The 22,591-nt window shown below is 40.6% G+C and overlaps 1 protein-coding gene across 3 annotated transcripts in view; it reads right to left on the bottom strand.

The window, feature by feature from the left end:
• The window catches only part of STK32A (serine/threonine kinase 32A), a 78,433-nt gene that overhangs the window by 11,691 nt on the left and 44,151 nt on the right, over window positions 1-22,591 (bottom strand). For 2 of the 3 annotated variants that reach the window (XM_045551138.1, XM_045551139.1), the window contains 2 exons: window positions 9,011-9,048; window positions 2,690-2,779 (listed from right to left, as the gene is read on the bottom strand). In XM_045551138.1, the coding sequence (XP_045407094.1) occupies window positions 2,690-2,779; window positions 9,011-9,048 (128 nt within the window). Of the gene's footprint in view, window positions 1-2,689; window positions 2,780-4,471; window positions 4,597-9,010; window positions 9,049-22,591 lie in introns of those variants that run through there. The other variant, XM_045551140.1, reaches the window with a different exon arrangement.

The raw sequence follows: 22,591 nt of genomic DNA, 5'->3' as shown, positions 1-22,591 counted from the left end.
TCTGTCTCATGGGGCTGTTGAGAAAATTTAATGAGTAAATGAATGTAAAACATTTAAAACATTGTCTGGGCCACTGAAAGATTTCAATAAATATTGATTACTTTTAATTATAAGAGTGAAAGTGGGAGGTGCATAGAATCTTGCCTAGATTCCAATTTCCTAGCTCTGTCTTGGGAAAAGACTAGACATGCCAACCTCACAAAAATTACATTATACAGATATTGTACTTAAAATCACTGGGGAGAGGAAAGAAAGGTGGCCTCCCTGTATTTCTTTTCACCATGGAAACCAGCCCTAGGAACCCAGATGCACATTTTCTGATTTGGCTCCAAGAAAATAGCCCTTAATATGGAAACCCAGGAAACCTGGGGAATAAACTCATCAGAGCAGCAGGCTTGAATACTCCTTTTTATCATTTGAGTACCAGGGATTTTAGGTAGAAAATAGGCTGAATTATATGTGTCCGTTATTTTAGAAGTGACAAAAGAGATTTATTCCCCCCACTGGTATTTGGAAGCCATGAAATTTGCAGTTGTTCAAATATCATATAAAATCAGGCTCATTTTTTTCCCCAGAGATGATTTCTTTCTGCTGGAAAGTGAGGTGGCTCTGCAGGTAGGGGTTCTCTTTTCCTTTCTCTGTCTCCAGTTACATGGGAGAAGAGAACGAAATATTAAAAGAAAGTGACGTTGCTCTCACCCTTTTCAAGTTCAAATGTTTTGCCTATGAATTACTCTGACCTCATCCAGCTGATACAATTCATTCCACCCCTGACTTAATCCCACCAGTTTCAACAGCGACATCACCTGCTTTAAGCGCCTTAACTAATTAGGGTAGAAGGAAGCCTGAGTAGTTTTCAGTCTTCTGTCATCTCCCAGCAACCGTGCGGTGTCTAACCTCCTGTTTTGGTGAATAGGGGCCTTCCCTAATGATAGCACGGTCTGTTGCCTAATATATTTTAATCCGCTTTGCTTATTACAACATTGCCTTTAGATACTTTAAAATTTGCTCCTGTGCATTTTAAAACTACTCTCTTATCTGATTCAAAACTCCTCCACCCACCCAGCAGGTGGAGACGGAGGACTGATCTGGCTCTCACACACCTCCTTCTGCATTTTCCTAGAAAGTACTATTGGTTTTAGGATGTGAAAGGAGGATAGTGGAGGCAGAGGGATCCTAACTCATGCGCTGCCTCTGCTGCAGGGTGGTCTCTCTTTCGGGGCTTCGAACAGCTGATACATACAGCTCATGGTCTGTGGCAGAAGGCGTCGATCCTAGCTGCATGGCAGAATTACTTGAACTTTTAAACCACCCTACGCCTGGGCTCCACCCTCCGAGATTCTGAGATAGTTGCTTCTGTCGGGGCTGGCAGTGTCTCCAGGACACCATGGAAACCACGCTGATAGGAGTCCCCCTCCCTTCCAGGCTACATCCCTGGGCACTGCAGGGGCCCTTGTGAAGCCGGACCACCAAGTCCTTTAGCTAATCCAGCCCCCCCTCTCCCCAAACACTCCCACTCGCTGCCATCCCTCTGCCTCCTGCTGCTGTGATCCCGGGGAAGATTAGCTCCCAAACTTAGCAACCTTCCATGGCTGCCCGGACTGTGTCAGCTCCAGCACCAGACAGCAAGTCCAGTGACTACGCAGACATCTAGCCGGGAATAAAACGCCAGGCACCTCTTCTCACATACACCCCAAGAATTTACAGATAATGCTCCTGAGATCTGACTCACCTGCCTTAGGAACCACAGGGAGAAGGGAGGAAGAATTCCCTCTTCCTGAATACTGCATGCCCCTAAAGGGCAACAGCTCTCCCTTTATATATTTGGGAGTGGACAGAGAGTAGAACTAGTTCTACCAAACCAGTGTCTAGGCTGTCTCCAACGACTGAACTTACAATTTGTAGTTGATTTGTTACCACAATTAAATGAGACCAACTGATAGTTTCGCACCTAAACTTACCCTGTTAGTAACTCCTGAGTAAATTCTGAATCATCAGGGCAAATATCAGCTCCTGATCTCACTATAAGCAAGATTAGGCAAAGTCAGGCAGAATGTCCTCGTCTTTCAAAAGAAGAACTCATGGGATTGTTGTGCTCCTGAAGCTAAAACTAAAACTATAGCCAGGAAGGCACTTTGTAAACTTTACAGCCCTCTGCATATAATGCAGTATTATGTCGATAATGGTCAAATTCATGCTTTTGTCACTTAGGACCATCCTGCTTATTACTGTTTCTTCTTTATTTCATTCTTTTTTAATCTGCTCTCACTAGAATGTAATCCCCTGAGCTGGAGACCTCGTCTGTGTTTCTCACTGCTGGGTCTCCGGCATCTGAAACAGTGCCAAGCACACAGAGACAGCAGACATTTATTGCATTAATTAGTATGTTTTTTTGTTGTTGTTGTTAGGAAGTGAGTAGAAACTGTCTTAATCACCTCATGAAATAATGTTTTCAAAACGTGATCGATGACCCTCCTCAATCAAGATCTTAGGTTCTTGCTTGTGCAGAGTCCTGAGACCCATCTCAGACCCAGGAAACCAGGAGCTCCCCAAGTGCAGTCAGGGAGAAGCTCGTCAGCTCTCGCTTCACGTCCCTACAGATGACTCAGCCTTACAGTAAATGGTGTTTACAGAAATGAAAAGCAAACGCTTTGCTCTTGGTGACTACAACCACTCACGGAACCCGTACCCATGTAAGGCTTGGTGCCAGCCACGGTGGTGATCTGCATCTCCCTGGGCAGCATCGCAGCAATGTTGAAATCTGTGATGTGCACGTGCCCTGGGGAGAGAGAGGGACCACAGAGCACATTAAGTCCCATTCAACCCAGTAGCACAACCATGCTTCTAACTGAAAGCATCCAGAAGGTTAGTATGCTAATTCTTGTATGCTAGTTGCAATTGCGTACAGGCAATAAAAACTCAATCATTCCATCCTCAGGACCAATATGGGCTTAAACCAGCAACCCTCCAGCAGCCAGAACATGAGCTACAACAATGAGTATCTGACTGTAAACTTGTAGTTGAACCTCAGAAAGTGTGAACCTTAGTGGTTAAGAGTTTATGCTCTAATAATTTTATTTAGGCAGTTTTTGTCTATTGGTAACATTTTAATTTGGTTTAGCCTGTGGGTATCATGAGAGAGACAGCCAAGAGATATTCAAAGTACCAAATTTCCAAGAATTTCTTATGGGATTTTTTTTTTTAAAGAGGCAAACATTATCACTACGAACCTGGTATGAGTGTGGATACAAATATTAATTTCTTTGCCAAGAAAGAGTCCTTTTTATCCTCATTTTTCTGAAGTACCATTAAATTTTGTCTGAGAGTTCCCATTGTCCCCACTGACCACCCCTCAAAAAATAACTGGTAAAGTGTCTCTATTAATGTAAAGCACGAGAGTGAGAGCCAGGAGGCCTGGGTTCTGCCCTGAACTCTGCTCCTAACACACAGTAGACTACAACCCCTTCCAAGGTAGATCCAAATGACTCTTTATAAAAAAAAAGAGTGGGTGGACTAAATAATCCCTAGGATCTCTCTCAGCTCTAACACTCACAGCAACACAGTGCGGGTCTAATGGAATGTTTGGCAGGGAACACACTGTAGGAAGTGCTCTAGGGTCCTTGCATTTACAGCTAGAAGGAAGGAAAGGGCAGTGCCAGAAGCCCAGGCAGATGAGCCTATCGCATTAGCTGTTGGCATGACAGTCATCTGCCTTCAAAGGATCGTGAAGTGTTGGCATTTCCATTTGCAAGCATCTGTGGCTTTGATGCGATATGGCCGTCATGGGAGGGGATGTCATCTGATTCTTCTTCTAGAGCTGCGGTCCTCACTCTTCATGCCAAACTTCACTGCCTGCTCCTGGGGAGCGCCCAGCCTGCCGCTAAAGATAAATCTCACCGTCGTCCCCACCAGCATTTTATTTTGTGCAGAAAGTGTTTTGTTTTTGCTTATGTGATGACATTTTAACGAAGTAAAATTGCACTCATCTAGTTAAAAGTGAAGGTATTCTTGCCTGAATGGCCCAATGGATGATTTCAAAACATACCCTATCATAGTATAGGTTGTTTCGGTGTTTTCTTTCTTTCTTTCCTTCCTTCCTTCTTTTCTTTTCTTCTCTTTTCTTTTCTTTCCTTTCTTTTCTTTTCTGTCTCTCTCTCTCTCTACCCCCCCCCCCCCCCCGCTCTCTCTCACTCTCCCCGTGGGTCATGCTCAAAGCATTGGACTAGGTTTAATACACAAGGTTTAATACAAACTAGGTGAGCCTGGGGACTTCGGGTTACCAGCCTGTTCCCTGGAGTCAGGCTCCCTGACTTCAAGTCCACGTTCTACTACTAACTATAATTCTCATGTTACCTTGAAAAAGTAACTTTTCCTCTCTGCAAAGCTGGAATGATAATAGCAGCCTTCTTATAAGATTATTGGGAAGATTAAATGAAATGATGACTATGGGTGACTTGGCACAGCATTTGGCAGGAAGTGTCCAGTCATTGATATTTGCCATTATCAGAAACTCAGTGTAGTTTTGCAAAATACACATACATAGGGTTCACTCTCCTGAGACTCCAATTCAGTAGGACTGGTCGGACAGCCAGGTATCTGTATTAAAAAGAACAACCAACTCCACAGGTGAGCAGCCAGGCAGGTCACCCTCTACGGTGGCCGGAGTAGACCTTCTAAGCTGGCTCAGTCCTAAAACTAACTATGCTCAAGTAGAAGTGGAAGATAGAGGATGTTTTGGAGCCACTTGGTCCCTAAAGTGTGGTCCCCAGACTAGCAACTTCCGTACCACCTGGGAACTTGTTAAAAATGCAAATTCTTGGGGCACATCCTAGACTTAGTGGCTCAGACAGCCTGGGGTTGAGGCCCTAGTGTTTAAACAAGGCCTCCAGGTAATTCCGCTATGCAGTAAAGTTTGAGATCACTGTTTTACAATAAGACCTGGCTTACTAGAACACCCTGACTCTAGTGAGTCCTCATTACATATCTGTTAAATTCCGTTGAAAGAAGATTGAATATTTTTTATGTATTATTTACATTTGTTTGATTAATTCAGTTTTCAAAATGTTGTTGTACAAAGTTTCTCCTTAGCCTAGTGAGGTAGCCCCTACTTCACAGAGGAGTCATTGATGGCTAAGTTTACAGGACTCAGAAGTAGCAGAGCTAGGGTTAAGGTCTAGAATGTGGTCCAGGATCCCTTTGGAGGGTTATGAATCTCCCAGAAACTTTGTGCACTGTATCACAAGACTAAAGAACTGAAAAATCCGAAACAACTACTTTCTGATTGGCTCAGGGTTTTTTCCCCTGACGGGATGCCTAGTAAAGGATGGGGAGGAATTATTTAAAGGCCAGGATCTACTGGACCCTCTAGCCTGGTGCTCTGAGCTAAACAATGAGAGCAGAACTTTACAGAGCCTGCAGACACTGGCCTTAAGCCTGAGTTCCAGGCCCGCATGCTGCCATACTTTGCTTGGGCTTGCCATGGCGACCTGTCTGCCAGGTGCCCGTCTGTGCCGTGACAATGGATTTGAGTGCTGGATCACAGAGGAGGGTGCAGTCTCCTGCTGACTGAAGGACACAGGAATTGCCCTGGGAATGAGGGACCTCTCTGAGGCACTTAAGCTGGTAGAATATGAAAACACATACCAAGACAGTTGGTTATAAGCCGCCCAAGACCTCATGCCATCTTGGCTTTGAACTGGTGAATGAGAAATTTGGGGTGAAGAGTAACAGGTATGCTCTAAATTGAAAATAATTTTTATGTCAGATTCCAATGTATAAGGGCCATTCATTCACATTATGGAAAAATCTATTTTATAATCAGCTCCCTTTAAATGCCAGTCTTTTCTGATGAATATGAAGAATATGAATAATAAGAATAAAATGCAGTTTCTGCATTCTGTCACTGAATGGTGCTGAATTAAAATGTAAGCTGTGCAGTATAATACACAGCTCACTTGGAGGCACACCCAAGAGACAGGCACTTACCCTTCGCAGTTGCTAAAGTCTCCATGCCAGAGGCCCACGTGATGACCCATCATGCACGAGACATTACAAATGTGGATGGAGAAGACCAATGAGTGCTTCAAATATGAGCTCCACATGGAACATCACACCGGCAGATGCTCTAAAAGGCCGGCATTGATTTGCCATTGAGCAGCTTCTCACAACAGCAACTCTACATAATGAGTTGGGGGAAGGTGGGCATCAGGGATTTATTCATTTAAAAGTGTTAATTATGCTCCATGAACAATGTCTGAGAATCTTAGTTTTTCAGAATCTGAATAAACAGAAAGTAAATAACGTCAAAAAAATTCTTTTTTCCAGAAAGAGATCCCTAGGGCAATGTTTAGAGACTGGCTCTCAACCTTTTTGGTTGTTTGCTTCTATACCATTCACATACAATCCTTCCCAAAGCAATATTTCCTTAGTAACTGCAGCGATTTTCAAGTTGAGTTCAGGATGGGGATATAAGACAGAAAAATTTCCTCCTAATTCATTGACCAAACCAAAAATGTGAGAGTGTTGAAAGGGTCATTGTAAATAATACACCACGTAACAGGTGTAGACTGAGACTGACTCTCAAGCAGACTGGAACAACCGTTCACACTCCCTAAGCAGCTAAGCAGCAGAGCCTCAGCTTCACCTTGAATAAAATGCCATAAACACACATAAAAGAGAGCAGAAAGGGCCACTGAAAGGGTAGTAACCTGAGGATTAAGAGTTAAACAAAATGGTTTAAACACAAGATCTAAAAGGAGACAAGCAGCATGTTTGGTATCTCATTTCTGAAATCAAAATAATTACTTGGGAAAGATAAGTAAGTACCAGCTCTTACAGACTCTATCTGGTAGAGATTTGTACATATCCGGCATGGTGGCACAGACAAAGCCGCATGCAGCAAGATCAAGTAGTCCAAGCTTCCTTCCCAAGGGGAGAAAGGCGCTGCTACCTCATGCGGATCATACCAGTGTTTGACTTTTACTGAGTGATTTCCTTATGGCAGACATTGCATCAAGTGCTTTAGAAGTATTAGGTCAGTTGTCTTCACAATGACCCTAAGAAGTAAGAACTCTTTCGATCCCTGCAGAAACTAAGACGTAGAGCAAGTTTAGGCAACTTGTCAAAACTCTCAGGGCTAGTGAAGGAGTGAATTGGGTTTTGAACCAAATTGGGTTTTGAACCCAAACTGTGCCAGAATTCTCACATTCTTAAATATACAACTACACAGTTCATCTTTCTCAAGGGTAGTCTCTAAAGGTGGTTAAACTTGGAGATTAATTGATTTCTTCACCTTTTCTCTAACATACAATCACCATGTCAGCAAGAAAATGAGAAGGAAGAAGTAGAATGAAGAAGAACAGGACGTCCTTGTGTTAGAAATAAGATGAAGCTATGGCTGAAACTTGAGATTAAAACAACGTTTTCTGAATGGAAGATCAATCTTAAAAAATTTGGGGTTGATAGGACCTATATGCTTCCACAAATGGAGCTGCAAGTGTCAGGCACAAAGGCACAGGGCTGAGGAGGCAAGTGAGGACTGAACCCCAACCAGCCATGTGCCGTCAGAAAGCTGTGCTGGGCAGAGGGTGCACTTTTCCCTCAGTTGCACAAAGTGGCCTCCATAGGCTAGAAGATTGCAAGTGGATGTTGTTGTTGTTGTTTTCACTCCATTGGCCAGGCTGGAGTGGAGTGGCAGGACCATAGCTCACTGCAGCCTCAAACTCCTGGGCTCAAGGAATCCTCCTGCCTCAGCCTTCTGAGTAGCTGGGACTACAGGTGCACACCACTATGCCTGGCTCTGCATAGCTGTGTTTTAATGAAAGTCACCTTCATGCTAAGTCTCACCATTGCTCACACTCCTGACATGGAGAGAATCTGTTCCCAAATGTCAGAAGCAGTAAAAGTAAGGGAGAAATAAGGCATTGGAAGAAAGTGGAAAAAATCTTTTTGGACAGTCCATAAATAAGTAATGACGCTGAGCTTTGAAAATTAGAGGTCATACATAGAAGTGTTCCTTAGCCCTCTCTGAGCACAGGTGGAATCTGGCAAATCAGGCTCAAAACTCAGTTAGGTAAATAAATAATGGGCAAGGGATGGTTCTTGCAGTTCCAGTTCTACTTGCAAATCCTTTTTGTAAACATTGAATGAATGAAGAGATTTGCAGATTTAGTGTTCTCCCATCCAGCACCTTTTAAAATACATAACAAAGATCTTACTGCCACTGTTAACATTAATAACACACAGGCTGTGAGCCCTATAGGTCTGCCCTGATGTAGCAGTAAATCCAAATGTACATGAAAATAAATATTGGGAAGAAATCATACACATTTAATCACTGCTGGCAAAAGCTTGTTCTGGAGGATATCTTTAATCAGTGTTTCTCGAACTTTAGGCATTCACTTACCACCTTCCTGATTATTGCCATGTCCTCATATCACTTTCATACCTGGGTACCAAATATACTTTTATCTACTTTACATTTTTCTTTAAACTGATGTTTTTTAGCTAAAAATTTTTTGAACCGAAAACTTGATATCTCTTCTGCAAATGTAAAACCAATTTGCCTTTACAAGAGAGAAATCATAAAAGTATAATAGCTGCAATGAGAACAAAATAATGTCACTAACTTCTAGGCGAATGCTATTTCCAGTCAAATGCTCTAAGCTTGAGGCCTGCTCTGTCTTTATGAAAAAGAAAAAAAAAAAGGTGATTATGTGATATTAAGGTAAACTAGCGCCAAAAAAGCTGTGATGGTTTTCTTGAAGAAAAGTAGTAGAAGAAAATTGAGTAGGGAGTGATTTTCTCATGAGGCGAATTCAATGTTATTTAAGGGTGTATTGTTGCACTAGGCAACTGCTATCAATAATAAAGTTCCCCATATTGTCCCTCCTCCCCATAAAATATGCCTAAGCAAGACATCTTTTCCATGTGTAATACTCCCCTGCTGGGGATAATCAACTTGTTCTACGTGCAGGTCTTGTACTTGATTACGAATAAGTCATTTACTTACCATGTTCATCAAGTAAAATGTTGTCAGGTTTTATATCCCTAGGGGAGTAGAAAGAAAAAAAAAAGAGAAAGCTGCTCATAATAAAATAAACAGAATTAAAGGGTAAAGGAAATATGCTCAAGAAAGCTAACTAGGGTTGAAACAATGCACTAGCCCCACACGCTCACAGTTTCATTCGATTCTCATAGTGAATCTACGAGATAGTTACATGAACATCCCCAGTTTCTACACTTGATTGTAGCCAAAAGGTCAAGAAGTGATCCCCAATTTCTAAATCAGAAAACTGAGGCTTAACCCAAGGTCACAGAGCTAGTAAAGGGAAGAACTGGGCTCTGAACCCAGATCTCTCACTCAAAAGCTCAGACTCTTAATTTCTATAGCATGTTGTATCTAAGCATGGAAATATTGGCCCATAGGATCATATGAAGCATTTAAATTGCCATAAAGTAGCATTAGTAGTATTAATCATCATTTTCCTGTGTAACTACAGAATCACACAAATGATGTGAACTTAAAGACTATAAAATGGGAAAAATATGGTCTATAATATGGTTACATAAGCTTGCAGAGTTTAGAGGGTTTTTTTTTTTTCTTTTTTGAGATGGGGTCTTGCTATGTTGCCCAGACTGGAAGGCAGTGGCTATTCATAGGTGTGGTCATGTCACACAACAGCCTTGAACTCCTGGACTCAAGCGATCCTCCCATCCTAGCCTCCCAAGTGGCTGGGACTACAGGCACATGTACAACTGAGCCTGGCTATAAGTGTCTTTTTTTTTTTTAGGATGATGTTACAATGCCTCCAGTTAGTTAATAATTATTCTTCCTAGAGTAGTAAATTAAAGGATTTGGACCAGTCTTCCATGCACTATGGTACAGCATGATGACTATAGTTAATAATACAAAATTGTGTACTCGAAATTTGCTAAGAGGGATTTCAGATGCTCTTATCACAAAGGAAAAATAGCAACTATGTTAGGAGATGGAAATGTTAATTTTCTTGACAGTAGTAATCATTTCACTATGTATATGTACATCAAAACATCATGTTGGACACCTTAATTATGTATCATTTTTATTTTAAAATAATTGAAAAATAAAAATAGTAAAATAAAAAATAAAAACAGAAACAAAAACAAATTTGTAGGAGAGAACAAAACCTAGTCTCTTGTCATGAAAGGAGTGGTCTGATGGTGACTACTTAGAGGGATGACCGATAGAGTTTTCAAAGTCCTCATGAAATGAATGTTACGGTAAGCAGTACTCTTGCATCAGAGAATAGCATTGTAGTTTATAACAACTCTCACTTTTACTGCCCTTCCCTAATGTACCATTAAAGCCCTTCAGCTTAAATTCACAGAAGCCATCAGGGAAGAAATTCTGAAACAGGTTTTGGGAACACATTTTCAGCCTAGTCAAGTGGCTTTCTTGTTGCTAGAATAAAGTGACCCTAGTCTTTGACAGACTGAGACTGTCAGCATTGTCTCTGCTTAAAAATATTGACAAGTAATAAGTCCCTTACCTACCAACAGAACTATTAATAAGCATATGCCACACTCAACATACAGGTACAGGAAGGAAGAGAGTTGGGTGTGGCAAAATCAGTATAAAGATTTCTTGGCCTGAATTTACGAGGACTTGCTGAGAGAAATGAATTGCTGTGGATTTGACATTTTATGAGTTTTCTTTAAATCCCTGAGCATCATTTTTCTTATATATTGAACCCACACTTTTCCCAGAAACTACCTTGGAACTTAAAGAATAGTGCAGAGATCAGAGAGGAAACAAATAGTTTAATGTGACACTTTTTACTTTAATCTTATATTCATTTATTCATCAAATATTCATCTGCTTTGGTAAGTCCCTGTACCAGGGTACAGAAAACATAAAGACAAATGAGACATAGCTCCCTCTGGGACGGAGGAGATGAGGAAGCTTCCTAAGGAACACGCCAAAAAGATGTAAAGGGGCATTTTTACTACAAAATTCAGAGAACAAATATGAGGAAAATTGAAGAAAAATATAAAACAGAGGGTGAATTTTTAAACATTAAAAGTAAATTACATAAACTTAGATTCTAACTACATAGTTTCTCTAAAATGTGAGGAGCTAATTTCTAGTTTACTACAGGGTAAATTATGATATGGTAAGAATGTTTATTCATGTACCAGGAGAAGGAAGAAGAAAAGAAACCCAATGTGCTATATTAAAATTCCTACTAGAACGAGTTGAGATTTTCTAGTTCTGGATTTTAGCACCACTTCCTTACCTGTTCAGTCTTCTCAAGTAAATTTAAATATGAAATAACTTACTCTAAAATGTTTCTTTCATTCAAGGCAGTCTATCATATGGTTTAACTTAGTGGTTAACAAGCCTGGATGTGATTTCGAATCACCTGAGGAGCTTTAAACGAAGTGGGTTCTCTGACCTAGCTCAGTCTGAAGGCATCAGACTCTGGGGATTGGCTCAGGCCTCTGTCCTGAGTCAAACAGAATCTTCTAGGACATTCTGATGTGCAGTCATGTTCAGAAATACCATCTAGTCATTGTCCAAATCCAAAAATGTCAAGCTCATTTTTAAATATGAACCTCTTAAAGCCCAACTATGAATGAAAAGGTGTTGACAAAATGCAACACACAATACACCAACAGATTCTTTGGTTAAAACGTGTATGGAGGTGTTTTATGATCAACATATCATGAGTAGATAGCTAATGATGAGTTCTCTCTCACTTGATATTTACCCTTCTTGCTGATTTCAATGTTTATGTGGATGCTCCATCCAACAGCTTGGCCTCTCAGTTCCTTGACTTACCTCCAATAATCTTTTCATCTATCCCACACCAAACATTTCCTTACTCCCATTTCCTTCATCAACACCTTGTTGTTACTATAGCCCACCCCTGACCAGCATGACCTTCTATCCAATACAATTTCCAAAATGGCATATCACACTGAGACCACTAATTATTGACCCTGTCACTTTCTCTATATACATCAAAACTCTCGTATCCTCAATTCCCATCCATAGTTCATTGTTAACACTCCTTGTAAGAATCCTTAATTCTCTCACTTCCTTCAGTTGTACTTTCTTAATAAAACCCAACAGTGGTTAAACCCAGCTCCCCAAATTCTTCTGATTTGAACTTTGTTAGAGGAAAAGGCATCGTAATATTGACTGTTCTCATTAACTTTGTGGCTACGTATCTCAAATAAGCATCAATGTGCCAGGCAATACTGTGATACTTGCTTTCTCCAAGATGATCCCTTCACATTTTGCTTTGCTCCTCGAACCTCCTACACTCTCACTTTCTTTCAGCTGATGACTGTACCTCCTTTCTTCACTAAGATGAGAGAACCATCACCTGTGAACTCACCTATCACCAAGTCTCCTAACTTCCTGATTTCTCACTCTAGTTATGTGGGAAGAAGAGTCTCCATGCCTGCCCCAGACAGCTCTGGATCCCATCCCTTCTCGCATTCTCACGGGTTCCACCATTTCCTTCTCCATCTTCCTATGAAAATACATCATGACTGAGTCTCCTGGAATTACTTTTCTTGACCCATAGCCACCCCTACTTATTGTCCCACTTTACTATTTTCCCTTACAATAAAACCTCTGGATTGAGTTGTTGATGGGTTTGGAATTAGAAACAGCAAGTGCCATTTTCTTCTCAGTATATTCTAACCAGGCTTCCATCCCCTCTGCTCCCTGAAATTACTCTTGTCGAGTACATTGATGACCTCCAGCTTGCCAAATCCAGCTGTCGCACTGTGATTCACCATGCTTCTCAGTAGGCTGGCCACTCCTCCTTCCCTCCTGACATACTTTATCTTTTGTGGTTTCTGAAAAGCCACATTCTATTGTCTTTCCTCATACCGCAGAGACTCCTTCTCAGTCTTGTTTGTTGGTGCCTTCATTTTTCAACCTCTACATGTTGGGATTCTCCAGGGATCAGTCTTACACACAACTATACTCCACTTAAATAATTTCACTTTATCCTGTGATGTTAAATATTATTTGTATTCCAAATAGGTATATACCAAGCTGATACCTCCAGCCTTGATACTGGAATTCTAGATTAGTGCATAAAATTGACTACCTGATGATTCTATCTGCATATCTACCAGCCATGACAAATATAATATGTCCTAAACAGACCCTGTGAAATCCATCCACATCTTGTCCCCCCAAAACAATAAAACTCTCTTATTTTAAAACTCGTTACCCAGTGTTATGCCCTATAATTCTCTCACTGTAAAAGTGCAAATCTCAAGATAATTATTATTTCCTCTTTCTTTCCATTCGTAACAACAATCGTTTGGCAACTCTTGATAAATCTACCTTTAAAATATCATTGCTAAAAATAGTATGGCAGTTTCTCAATTAATCACAGAATTACCATGTGATCCAGCAATTCCACTTCTGGGTATATACCCAGAAGTGGAGCTGAAATCAGGGACTTGCACCGATATTTGAACATCAATATTCATAACAGTATTATTCACAAGAGCCAAAAGGTGGAAGCAACCCAAGTGGCCATCAACACATGAATGAATAAACCAAATGTGACATATATGCACAATGGACTATCATCCAGTCTTAAAAAAGGAATGAAATTTTGACACATGCTACAAATGGATGAACCTGGAAGACATTCTGCTTAGTGAAAGAAGCTAGACACAAAAGGGCAAATTACTATAAAATTCCGGATATGTGGTACTTAGAATTGTCAAATCCATGAGACAGAAAATAGAATAGCAGTTACTGGGGGCTGGAGGGAAGGGAGAATGGTGATTTATTGTTTAACTGGTACAGAGTTTTAGTTTGGGATGATGAAAACATTCTGCAGATGGATAGTTGTTATAGTTGCACAATAATGTGAATGTACTTCGTGTACTTTGTCACTTAAAAATGATTAAAATGAAAAATTGTGTTATGTATATTTTACTACAATACAAAATAAATACAATAGAAATATAGTCACTCATAAAAGTGCCCAGAACAAAGTAAGTGCTTAAGTAAACATTTGTTATACAATGAATAAATCCTAGTCTCTTGGCTTCTCAAATTTCTGTATCCTAAGCCCTACATTTCTATTTCCCCTAGGAAGACAAAACAAAACAACCAAAAAAAAAAAAAAAAACCCCACAAAAGCCAGAAAAACTAACAAACCCTCTCTGCCAGACGCACTGTATTTACTGTTAACCAACTAAAAAAACTGACCATTTTTAGTAAGTGTGTGAGTGTGTTTTAGAGTAAGAGTAATAAACAAGTGATTTCTGCACAGTCTGAGCCTATGATTTCAGAGAGGCTCTGGAGTTTTGGGGTGGTAAAAGGCAATTCTTTTGACAAAACAGAAAAGGCATGTCCTGCTGCATCAACTGATGCCAACTGTGTGAACCATAAATAGCAGGGTAGAAATTCTAAGCTCCCTGTGGCAGGATCCAAGGTGGAATTGATATATCTGTTGCTCTCACTTGAATGACTTTACAAGACATTAGCGGAGCTTAATAGGCTAATTACATCTCTTCATTGCGCCTACCCTGGAATCAAGTTGCTCATCCTGCAATCCAATATGGGGTCTATGAAAATGGCGAACAAGGAATCAGCATATCCAAACCGAAATCAACTCCTTCATTGTCCCATGGCTCTCTGACTGGTCCACAGTTTCAGTTTATTCTTTGCAACATAACAGCCTCTCAGACTGGGCCATCACTAAGTTCTTGGGAGGGTAAAAATACTATACATGTAATTTTCTACTATATTATTTAGCGTGTCACACAAAAGCTATCGGTCACAAAAACAGATCTATGTTAAGAGAAGAGAGTTATGGGAGTGGGAGAGTGTTAGAGGAAATTGTAAGCAAAAAACATAGTTTGGAACAGGAGGTGGAGGTGAAAAGTTGCCAGGATTAGATGATTATGGACCAGGTGTTGTCCTTTTAAGATTGCACCTCACAGCCTTTGGTTGTAATCCAAGCTCTGCCAGTTACCTGTCATGTAATCTTGGACAAGTAATCTAAACTCTCTGAGCAACCCCTTCTTCAGCTGCAAAAATGGGCATAATATCTATGTTATAGAGCCACTGTAATGAATAAAAGATACATGTCTATCAAGCGATTGCCACTTGCCCTCTTTCTTACTAACTGGCTGCTGTTTTGCTCAACTCCAGCATTTCTCACAGTTTGTGCAAGGGAAGTACAGAAGCCATTGCAAAGGGATCAGGTAAAGGGACTCTGGGCTTTCCAGGCGCTGCAATGAATATTGCTAGTGCTCAAAATATTGTTTGCACATATTTGCATATTCATTTTAGGTGTAATTGGCTTTTCATCGATAGTATTGCTTTTCAATTGTCATCCAAATACACAGATCCAATTCCATTACATATTAATAAATAAGATAAATTCTACTCAAAAGATCATGGGATGATGAGGGCGGGGATTTTACCATCCATGAAAATACCTTTACAGATTTATATTTCCCTCCCCAAAGTATTACTCAAGATACCAGCACACCTGCCATCACCTTCCTTCTCTCAGGTGTCTTCCTCCCTGGCCTCTGAATGTCTTCTCAATTGTCCCCAACAATGTAGCTTATGTGCCCACTCAGAAAAACAAAAGGTAGGTTATTAGAGCCCCATGTCAGGCTCTTACTCTTCTCTAAACCCCTACAATCTAAGCAACTTATCGAGATAGTCACCCAACAAAAATATGCTGCTCTGACCATGTGGGGAAGAACAGTAGAGAAGGGATGTTCAAGGATCATCTGCTGAAAATAGATTAAATTTCTTCAGGAGAGGCCAGTTGAAGGAGTTACAAAGAAATCTTAAGTCAAGGTATAAGAAAGAACTTAATAGTCATAGATTTCCAACATTGCATAAATTATCTTAAAATGTGACACAGATGTCACAGAGGCTGGGCAAGCACGTGGCAGCAATATATGCAAGTGAAGAGTGCATCAGAGAGACCAACCCGACCAGCTGACCTTCAACAGTCTTTGATCCTTCACCCAAGCTTTGCTCCAAAGGAGCATCCCTGAAAGCCAGTTCTTGACACTGATTTGTCATTTACAAATCACCAAAGGAAAGCAGTAGCATCCATATTTTACCAATAAAGAAACAGAGACTTAAGGATGTCAACTTGCCTACAACCACACAGCTCATAAATTTCATGTTCTTTCCATAATTACTCACTTGGTTATTTTAAGTAGAATGGCAACAAGGTTCCAACCTCAGAGCCAACTCTTTTTAATTGGTAGAGTCTGCCTGCGTCCATCAGAAGAGCCTCTATGTTCAAGGGGAAAGAGGGACAAGACTGATCAGCAGTTCCTGCCATGGCCAGAGGAAGAGGCATTTGAGGAGCATCACCGAAAACTTTCTGAAACTGCTGTGTCTCCCATGAGTAATGAGAATGGTTATAGCTACCATTTATTGCCCATGCCGTGCCAGGCATGTCATAGACCCCTGATAGACAACATAACTTTTATTCCTCACAATGGCTCCATAACATAGACATTCGATCCATTTTTGCAGATGAAGAAGGAGTAGCTCAGACAGTTTAAATTTCTCATCCACAAGGACATCGCAAGTAACTGGCAGAGCTGGGATTATGATCAAAGATTGCAAGGTGCAATCTTGGTTTATATCTCAAATGCTTATGCCTTACTTCTCCTAAGGAGAGAGAAGAATGTCCTCACCTATTCAGAGGTCTTGGGGTGTGGTTCAAATCGTCCTATAGCAAGTTTAATTTTGTTTCATAATTTTCCATTGTATATTTGAAAATCATGTAGATTTGCACTCTATAACATACCCATGTCTCTTTCAATATAAAAGTGAAGTTCTAAGTTTCTTACTGTGAAGTAAATCTGTTTCTCTAAGAGAGTGAATCACGCTCATCCTGACATCACAGATTCCCAACAACACAACAGCACAGACACTCCAGTTTGAGAAGTAGCAACTTGAGATTTGTTTTTTAATCATCTTGCAATCTTTGAAGGCAGAATGTTTGTGTGACAAGGCTTCCCCCTCACAGTTTATCATTAGTCAATGCTCATTTGTTACTATTATTTCCTTTGATTCAGATTCACACAGATGGAAATCTGAGTCACAGTTAATGCATGGTACAACTAAAGAAGCAAGGATACAGAGCGTTAGGGACCTGTACCAAATCACACAGCCACAGAGACAAACTGAACTCAAGTGTCCTGGGTCTTTCACTCAATCTCAGAAGGGTTTAGGTAAGGAAATGTACTAATTAGAGGAAGGGAAAGAGGATACTAATTAAGAGGAACCATGTCTGACTAATTTAAAAAAATTTTCTAGAGATGGGGTCTTGCTTTGTTGCCCAGGTTGGTCTCGAACTCCTGGTTTCAAGAGATCTTCCCACCTTGGCCTCCCAAAGTGCTGGGATTACAGGTGTGAGCCACGGCACCTGGTCTGTGAGAGGGCTTCTTAAGAAAATATATTAGTAAGGGAGAGGAGTATTCAATTAGAAATGAAAGGTAATTTGGTTGATTTCAGCTCCAGAACTAAAAGTACCCTCTCTAGCAGTAGGAAAAATAAACTTGTCATTTGAAAATGAAACAAATGAACTCTCCTAGGCATAGAGAATTAAAAAAAAAAATGAAACTGAAAGAACATCTGAATCTTTCCAAAGCAGACTGTGAATCTAGGAGCTTTTAGAAGCCCCAGGGATAAGGTGCCTATATGTCAGGCACAGTGGCTGGCAAAACAAACAAGCAAAGTCACAGAGTAAAATCAACTAGTGTATTCCCCTAGATGTTTTGCCTTACTATCTTATAAGGCATACAAGCTTGTAGTAAAGTGCCAACACTGATTATGTATCATGTGCCCGAAACCATGCTAAGTGTTTTACATGTATTATGTCGCCTAATCTCCCCTCTCCCCCCCAAGCAAAATAATACAGCAAGTTAAGTATTTTTATATCATTACTATCCTGATTTTACGGAAAATGAAACTGAGCTCAGGAGAGATTGGGAAACTTTCTAAGTCACACAGCTACTGAATAGTGGACCCAGGATTTGAACATTGGCCATATAAATCCAGATATTTGCTCTAAAGCTGGGGAAGGAGACATAGTGATGGGACCACAGGTGGATATAATGTGGCCATAAAGTCTAACAGGGACTAGAAAGGGGAGACCTGATGTCAGAGAAAACACTATAGGTAAAAAATAAAAGCTAGGTGTGGGACTGTTAAAAAAAATTAAAGCCAGAAAATAAGCAGTCTTGGCAGATACTGCAGTAAAAGAGGGCATGAGGAGGAATGTGCTAGTAAAAATTGCTTAAATGGGCAAAATTGCAGCGTGGGGGTGGTTAGTTAGGGCTTGTATCAATTAGTGTATTGGTTAGGAATGGGTCTTGCTACAAGTGACAAAAAACCTGATTCTCATGGGCTTAAGCAAAGGGTGTGAGAATGCACTCAACAGCCTCTGACAGCTGCCAGCTGTCGCAAAGTCCTAGGCTTTGTGTTCTGGTAAATACCGACACTGGAAGGCAGCTCTCCAGCCGTGATCAAGACAGGAAAAAACAACCATATAATCGTGTAATCATGTCTGAGCTCACCAACAAGAGCACTATGCAAACCACACACTGGACCGCACATCCTCTGACCTGGCTACCAGGAGCGACGGTTGCGTTTTTATCAGTGAAAGCTTTGGCCCATTCTGTTCCTCCCACCTCTGAGATGTAAACTATTGGGATGCCCAGTCATGGAACTGCAAAGAATTACTCTTTCTGACAAATATGATCTCACCCATTTGTGGAATCTAAGAAAAGGTGATCTCATAGAAGTAGAGATAGAATAGTGGTTACTAGAGTGCAGGGAGCGGAGAGGGAAGACAGTAATAGGGAGAGATTAGTCAACAGGTGCACAGTTGCAGTTAGACAGGAGGAATAAGTTCTGGTGCTCTATTTCACAGCAGGTTGACTATAGTTAAAAATATTGTATTGCAGGCTGGGTGCAGTGGCTCATGCCTATAATCCCAGCACTTTGGGAGGCCAAGGTAGAAGAATCCTTTGAGGCCAGGAGTTTGAGACCAGCCTGAGCAACATAGTGAGACCCTGTCTCTGCAAAAAACTACAACAAATTAGCCTGGTGTGGTGGTGTGCACCTGTAGTCCCAGCTACTCGGGAGGCTGAGGCAGGGAAATCACCTGAGCCCAGGAGTTTGAAGTTGCAGTGAGCTGCGATAACACCATTGCACTCCAGCCTAGGCAACAAAACAAGATCTCGTCTCAACAAAACAAAAAGGAAAACTGAAAACATTATATTGTAAATTTCAGAAGAACTAGAAGAGAGGATTTCAAAACCACAAAAAATGGTAAATGTGTGAGCTGACTAGTATGCTAAGTAGCCTTATTTGATCATTACACAATGTATATATGTATCAAAATATCACACTGTATCCCATAAATATGTACAATTATGTGTCAATCAAAAATAAAATAAAACTTAGAAAAATGAATTGCCCCTCTTTCTGATATCCAATTCTAAGGAAAACCATGCTTCCCTGAACCTTCTCCAAATCATATAACACAGCCCAAATCTTATTCAAGCCCTTCCTAACCCCCTCTTTCTAAGATGCCCCTCAGTTTCCACGTATGTAGTCTTTTTGGGGGAACAAATATTCTCCACTCCCAAACTCTCTCTCTTAGATTCTCATTTATTTCCCATTAACCACTAAACGCATTCTGTAACTAACATGGTTACCTATCTCACTGATTCCTCCTTTGTTGTCTTATCTCCTTATCTAAACTGTAAGCTCTAGGAAAAAAACATGTTTTTAGTTTTCAAAGCTCTATTCAGAGCTATGTGCCTGGCACACACATATGTGATCAATACTGTATGTTAAATGACTAAACCTGAAAGGATGAAACTTAAGCTTTCTTTTAAAATGTAAAGAAAAATTTAATTTGGACCAAGTCATAGGTTGCATATTAACGAAACCTTATAGAAACTATTAAAAGCTCACCTAGCCTAGCTCAATGTTAACCTGTAAATAAGCAGTTCTTGGCCTTTTTCACAAATGGGTGGCCTTGTGTGAGAAGTACAGCCTCAAAACCCTTTCGAAACTCCCTGATGCATAACGCAAGGAAGGCAGATCCTCCTGTTTTCACAATGTGTAATTCGTGCTCATTCATTATTTGGTAGCTTGGGAGCAGCTGCTGAACAGGGCACATCAACCTAATACCCTCATTACTGCACTGCTGTTTTGTTTTTGAGGCTCAAGTAGCTCTTCTGCTACAGGAGTTAGAAAAAGGGAACATTTGCAAGGGCTTGTGATTGAATGAAGAGAAGATTTACCAAAACAAAAAGAAAAGAAAGGGCATTTCCTTAACCAGGACACAAAAGATGGTAGCCTGAAGTCAAAAAATCTATTATTCCACCACCATAAACAGAAAATATTATCAATACACTGAAAGAAACAAAATCCGCATCAAGCAGAACACACACAGTCTAAGTAATCAGATAATCTACAATCATTTTAAGACTTTCAGTTTTCTCATACTGGAAATGGTGCTTTGGTAAATTGGAAAAGATGTAACTTCCTATACAGATACATAAAAGCAAAACAAAACACCTTGGATCAGAGAAACAGCATCAAAAACCCATAGATATTTGAAATATCTCACCAAACCTGAAATATCAAAGTAAGCAAGGATAGTCTCTGGGCGATAGGTTATAATAGGTTATAGTAGGTTATAACATATTAAAGCCAATAGACATGACTCTTTCGGGTTACTTTAATCTTCCAAATAATTATATAAATAACAAGTTTTGTTATCTGGTCTTCCATCCTATAATGTGTTGGAAGCAGCATGTCAGGAGTGAAGACAGAAGGTGCTCTGAGTAGCACCTACTAGAGAAGCAAAGATTGAAATCTTAGCAGCAAAGAAAACTATAAAAACATCCTGTATTTGTATGCTAGGGTTGCTGTAATGAAGCACCACAAACTGGTGCAGACTTAAAGAACCCAGACATTTATCGTCTGATAGTTCTGGAGGCTAGATCTGAAATCAAGGTGGCAACAGGGCCATGCCCCTTCTGAAACCTGCAGGGGAGAATCCTCCCTTGCCTCGTCCTAGCTGCTGTGGGTTGCTGTCAATCTCTGGCATTCCTTGGTTTATAGACCAATCTTCCATCTACACAAGGCATTCCCCCTGTGTCTCTCCACACAGTGTCCCTCTGTGCATGTCTGTCTCTGCGTCCAAATGCTGGATGAGGACCCACCCTAATGGCCTCATTTTAACTTTATTATCTCTATAAAGACGTTATTTCCCAAAAAGGTCACATTTTGAAGTACTGAGGGTTAAAACTTCAACATATGTTTTTGGGGGACACAATGTAACACATTCTACCTACCAACTAAAAGTATGTATATAAACTAAAACTTGGTGCTACTGGGTAAACAGCACTAAACAGTTTGTGGGATCTTGAGTATGTTTATTATTTTCATAAGAGTGACACTAAGGGAGCCTACATTTAGAGCACGGCCTTTGAGGCAGATAATCCTACATTTGAATCTGGTCCCCATATCCTAACTGCATATTAGCAAGTTGCTTAACCCCTCATAGCACTGTTAACTATCAAATTAGGCAGCATGTGCAACATGCCAATTAGCACAGTGCCAAGTTCTCAGTATATGCACCATAAAAGATCGCTCTTGTTAAGTCATTAAGAAAATGACACATGTACTTTGTAGTATAAATAAAATGGTTAAAAAACGTTGGAGAGCTGAAAGACGTAAACACCTTCAGGAATTAGAAAAACATCTCTCCAGATGACTCATTCCCACGGGCTTCAGAAAACACAGGTGGGTCCCACTGTGTTGGCAAATCCATTCATTAGGAGCTCATCTGTCACTCACTGATTATTGACAAAAATTATTAACTGCAGAAATTTCTTATTTTTTTCTATGAATTATCACATCAAGAAAATAAAATGTGGCCCGTTAAGATACTATGGTGTATGTGAATCAGACACAAGGTAAAATCCCAGCCCAGATATGTGCCTGTAATAAACTAAAGACTTTGGTGAAAACAAGCATAATTGTGGCTCACAACTGAATTGCAAACAAGACCTTGATGGGTAAATGTGTTAAGAGCTGTTTATCACACGTTGGTGTCACACACTCTTTAGACAGTTCACTTCAGTCATGCAGCCTTCTTGGAGGGGACAGGTGTGTGGTCACAGCACAGGAACAACGAGGAGATCCTACTTTGAACAGTAACCTGCCAGGACTGAGGGGAAATCATCCCAGCATCTCAGATAGGAAAGAATCATTTATGAGCACTTGGTCAAACCTCCTCACTTCTTCCTTGACAGGGAAGTTCGGGGTTACGTTTAAGGTCACAGAGTTGGTGTCAAAGTGTCCAACTTCTTCAAAGGAAATGCAGCGAACAGGCTCTGTTGTGACCCCATGATTCCCACTTTTAGCGTTCACACCCACATATAATTCACAACCCCCCGGCACGGCTGGCTCCATGGCTTGCTTCTAACCAATGTTACACGGCAAATGTGCTTGGGCACATCACTCCTGTGATGGAGTTACATTACATAATGC

Source organism: Lemur catta, chromosome 5 (assembly GCF_020740605.2).
Source record: "Lemur catta isolate mLemCat1 chromosome 5, mLemCat1.pri, whole genome shotgun sequence".
NCBI lineage: Eukaryota > Metazoa > Chordata > Mammalia > Primates > Lemuridae > Lemur > Lemur catta.
This window is presented reverse-complemented; position numbering and strand designations above follow the sequence as displayed.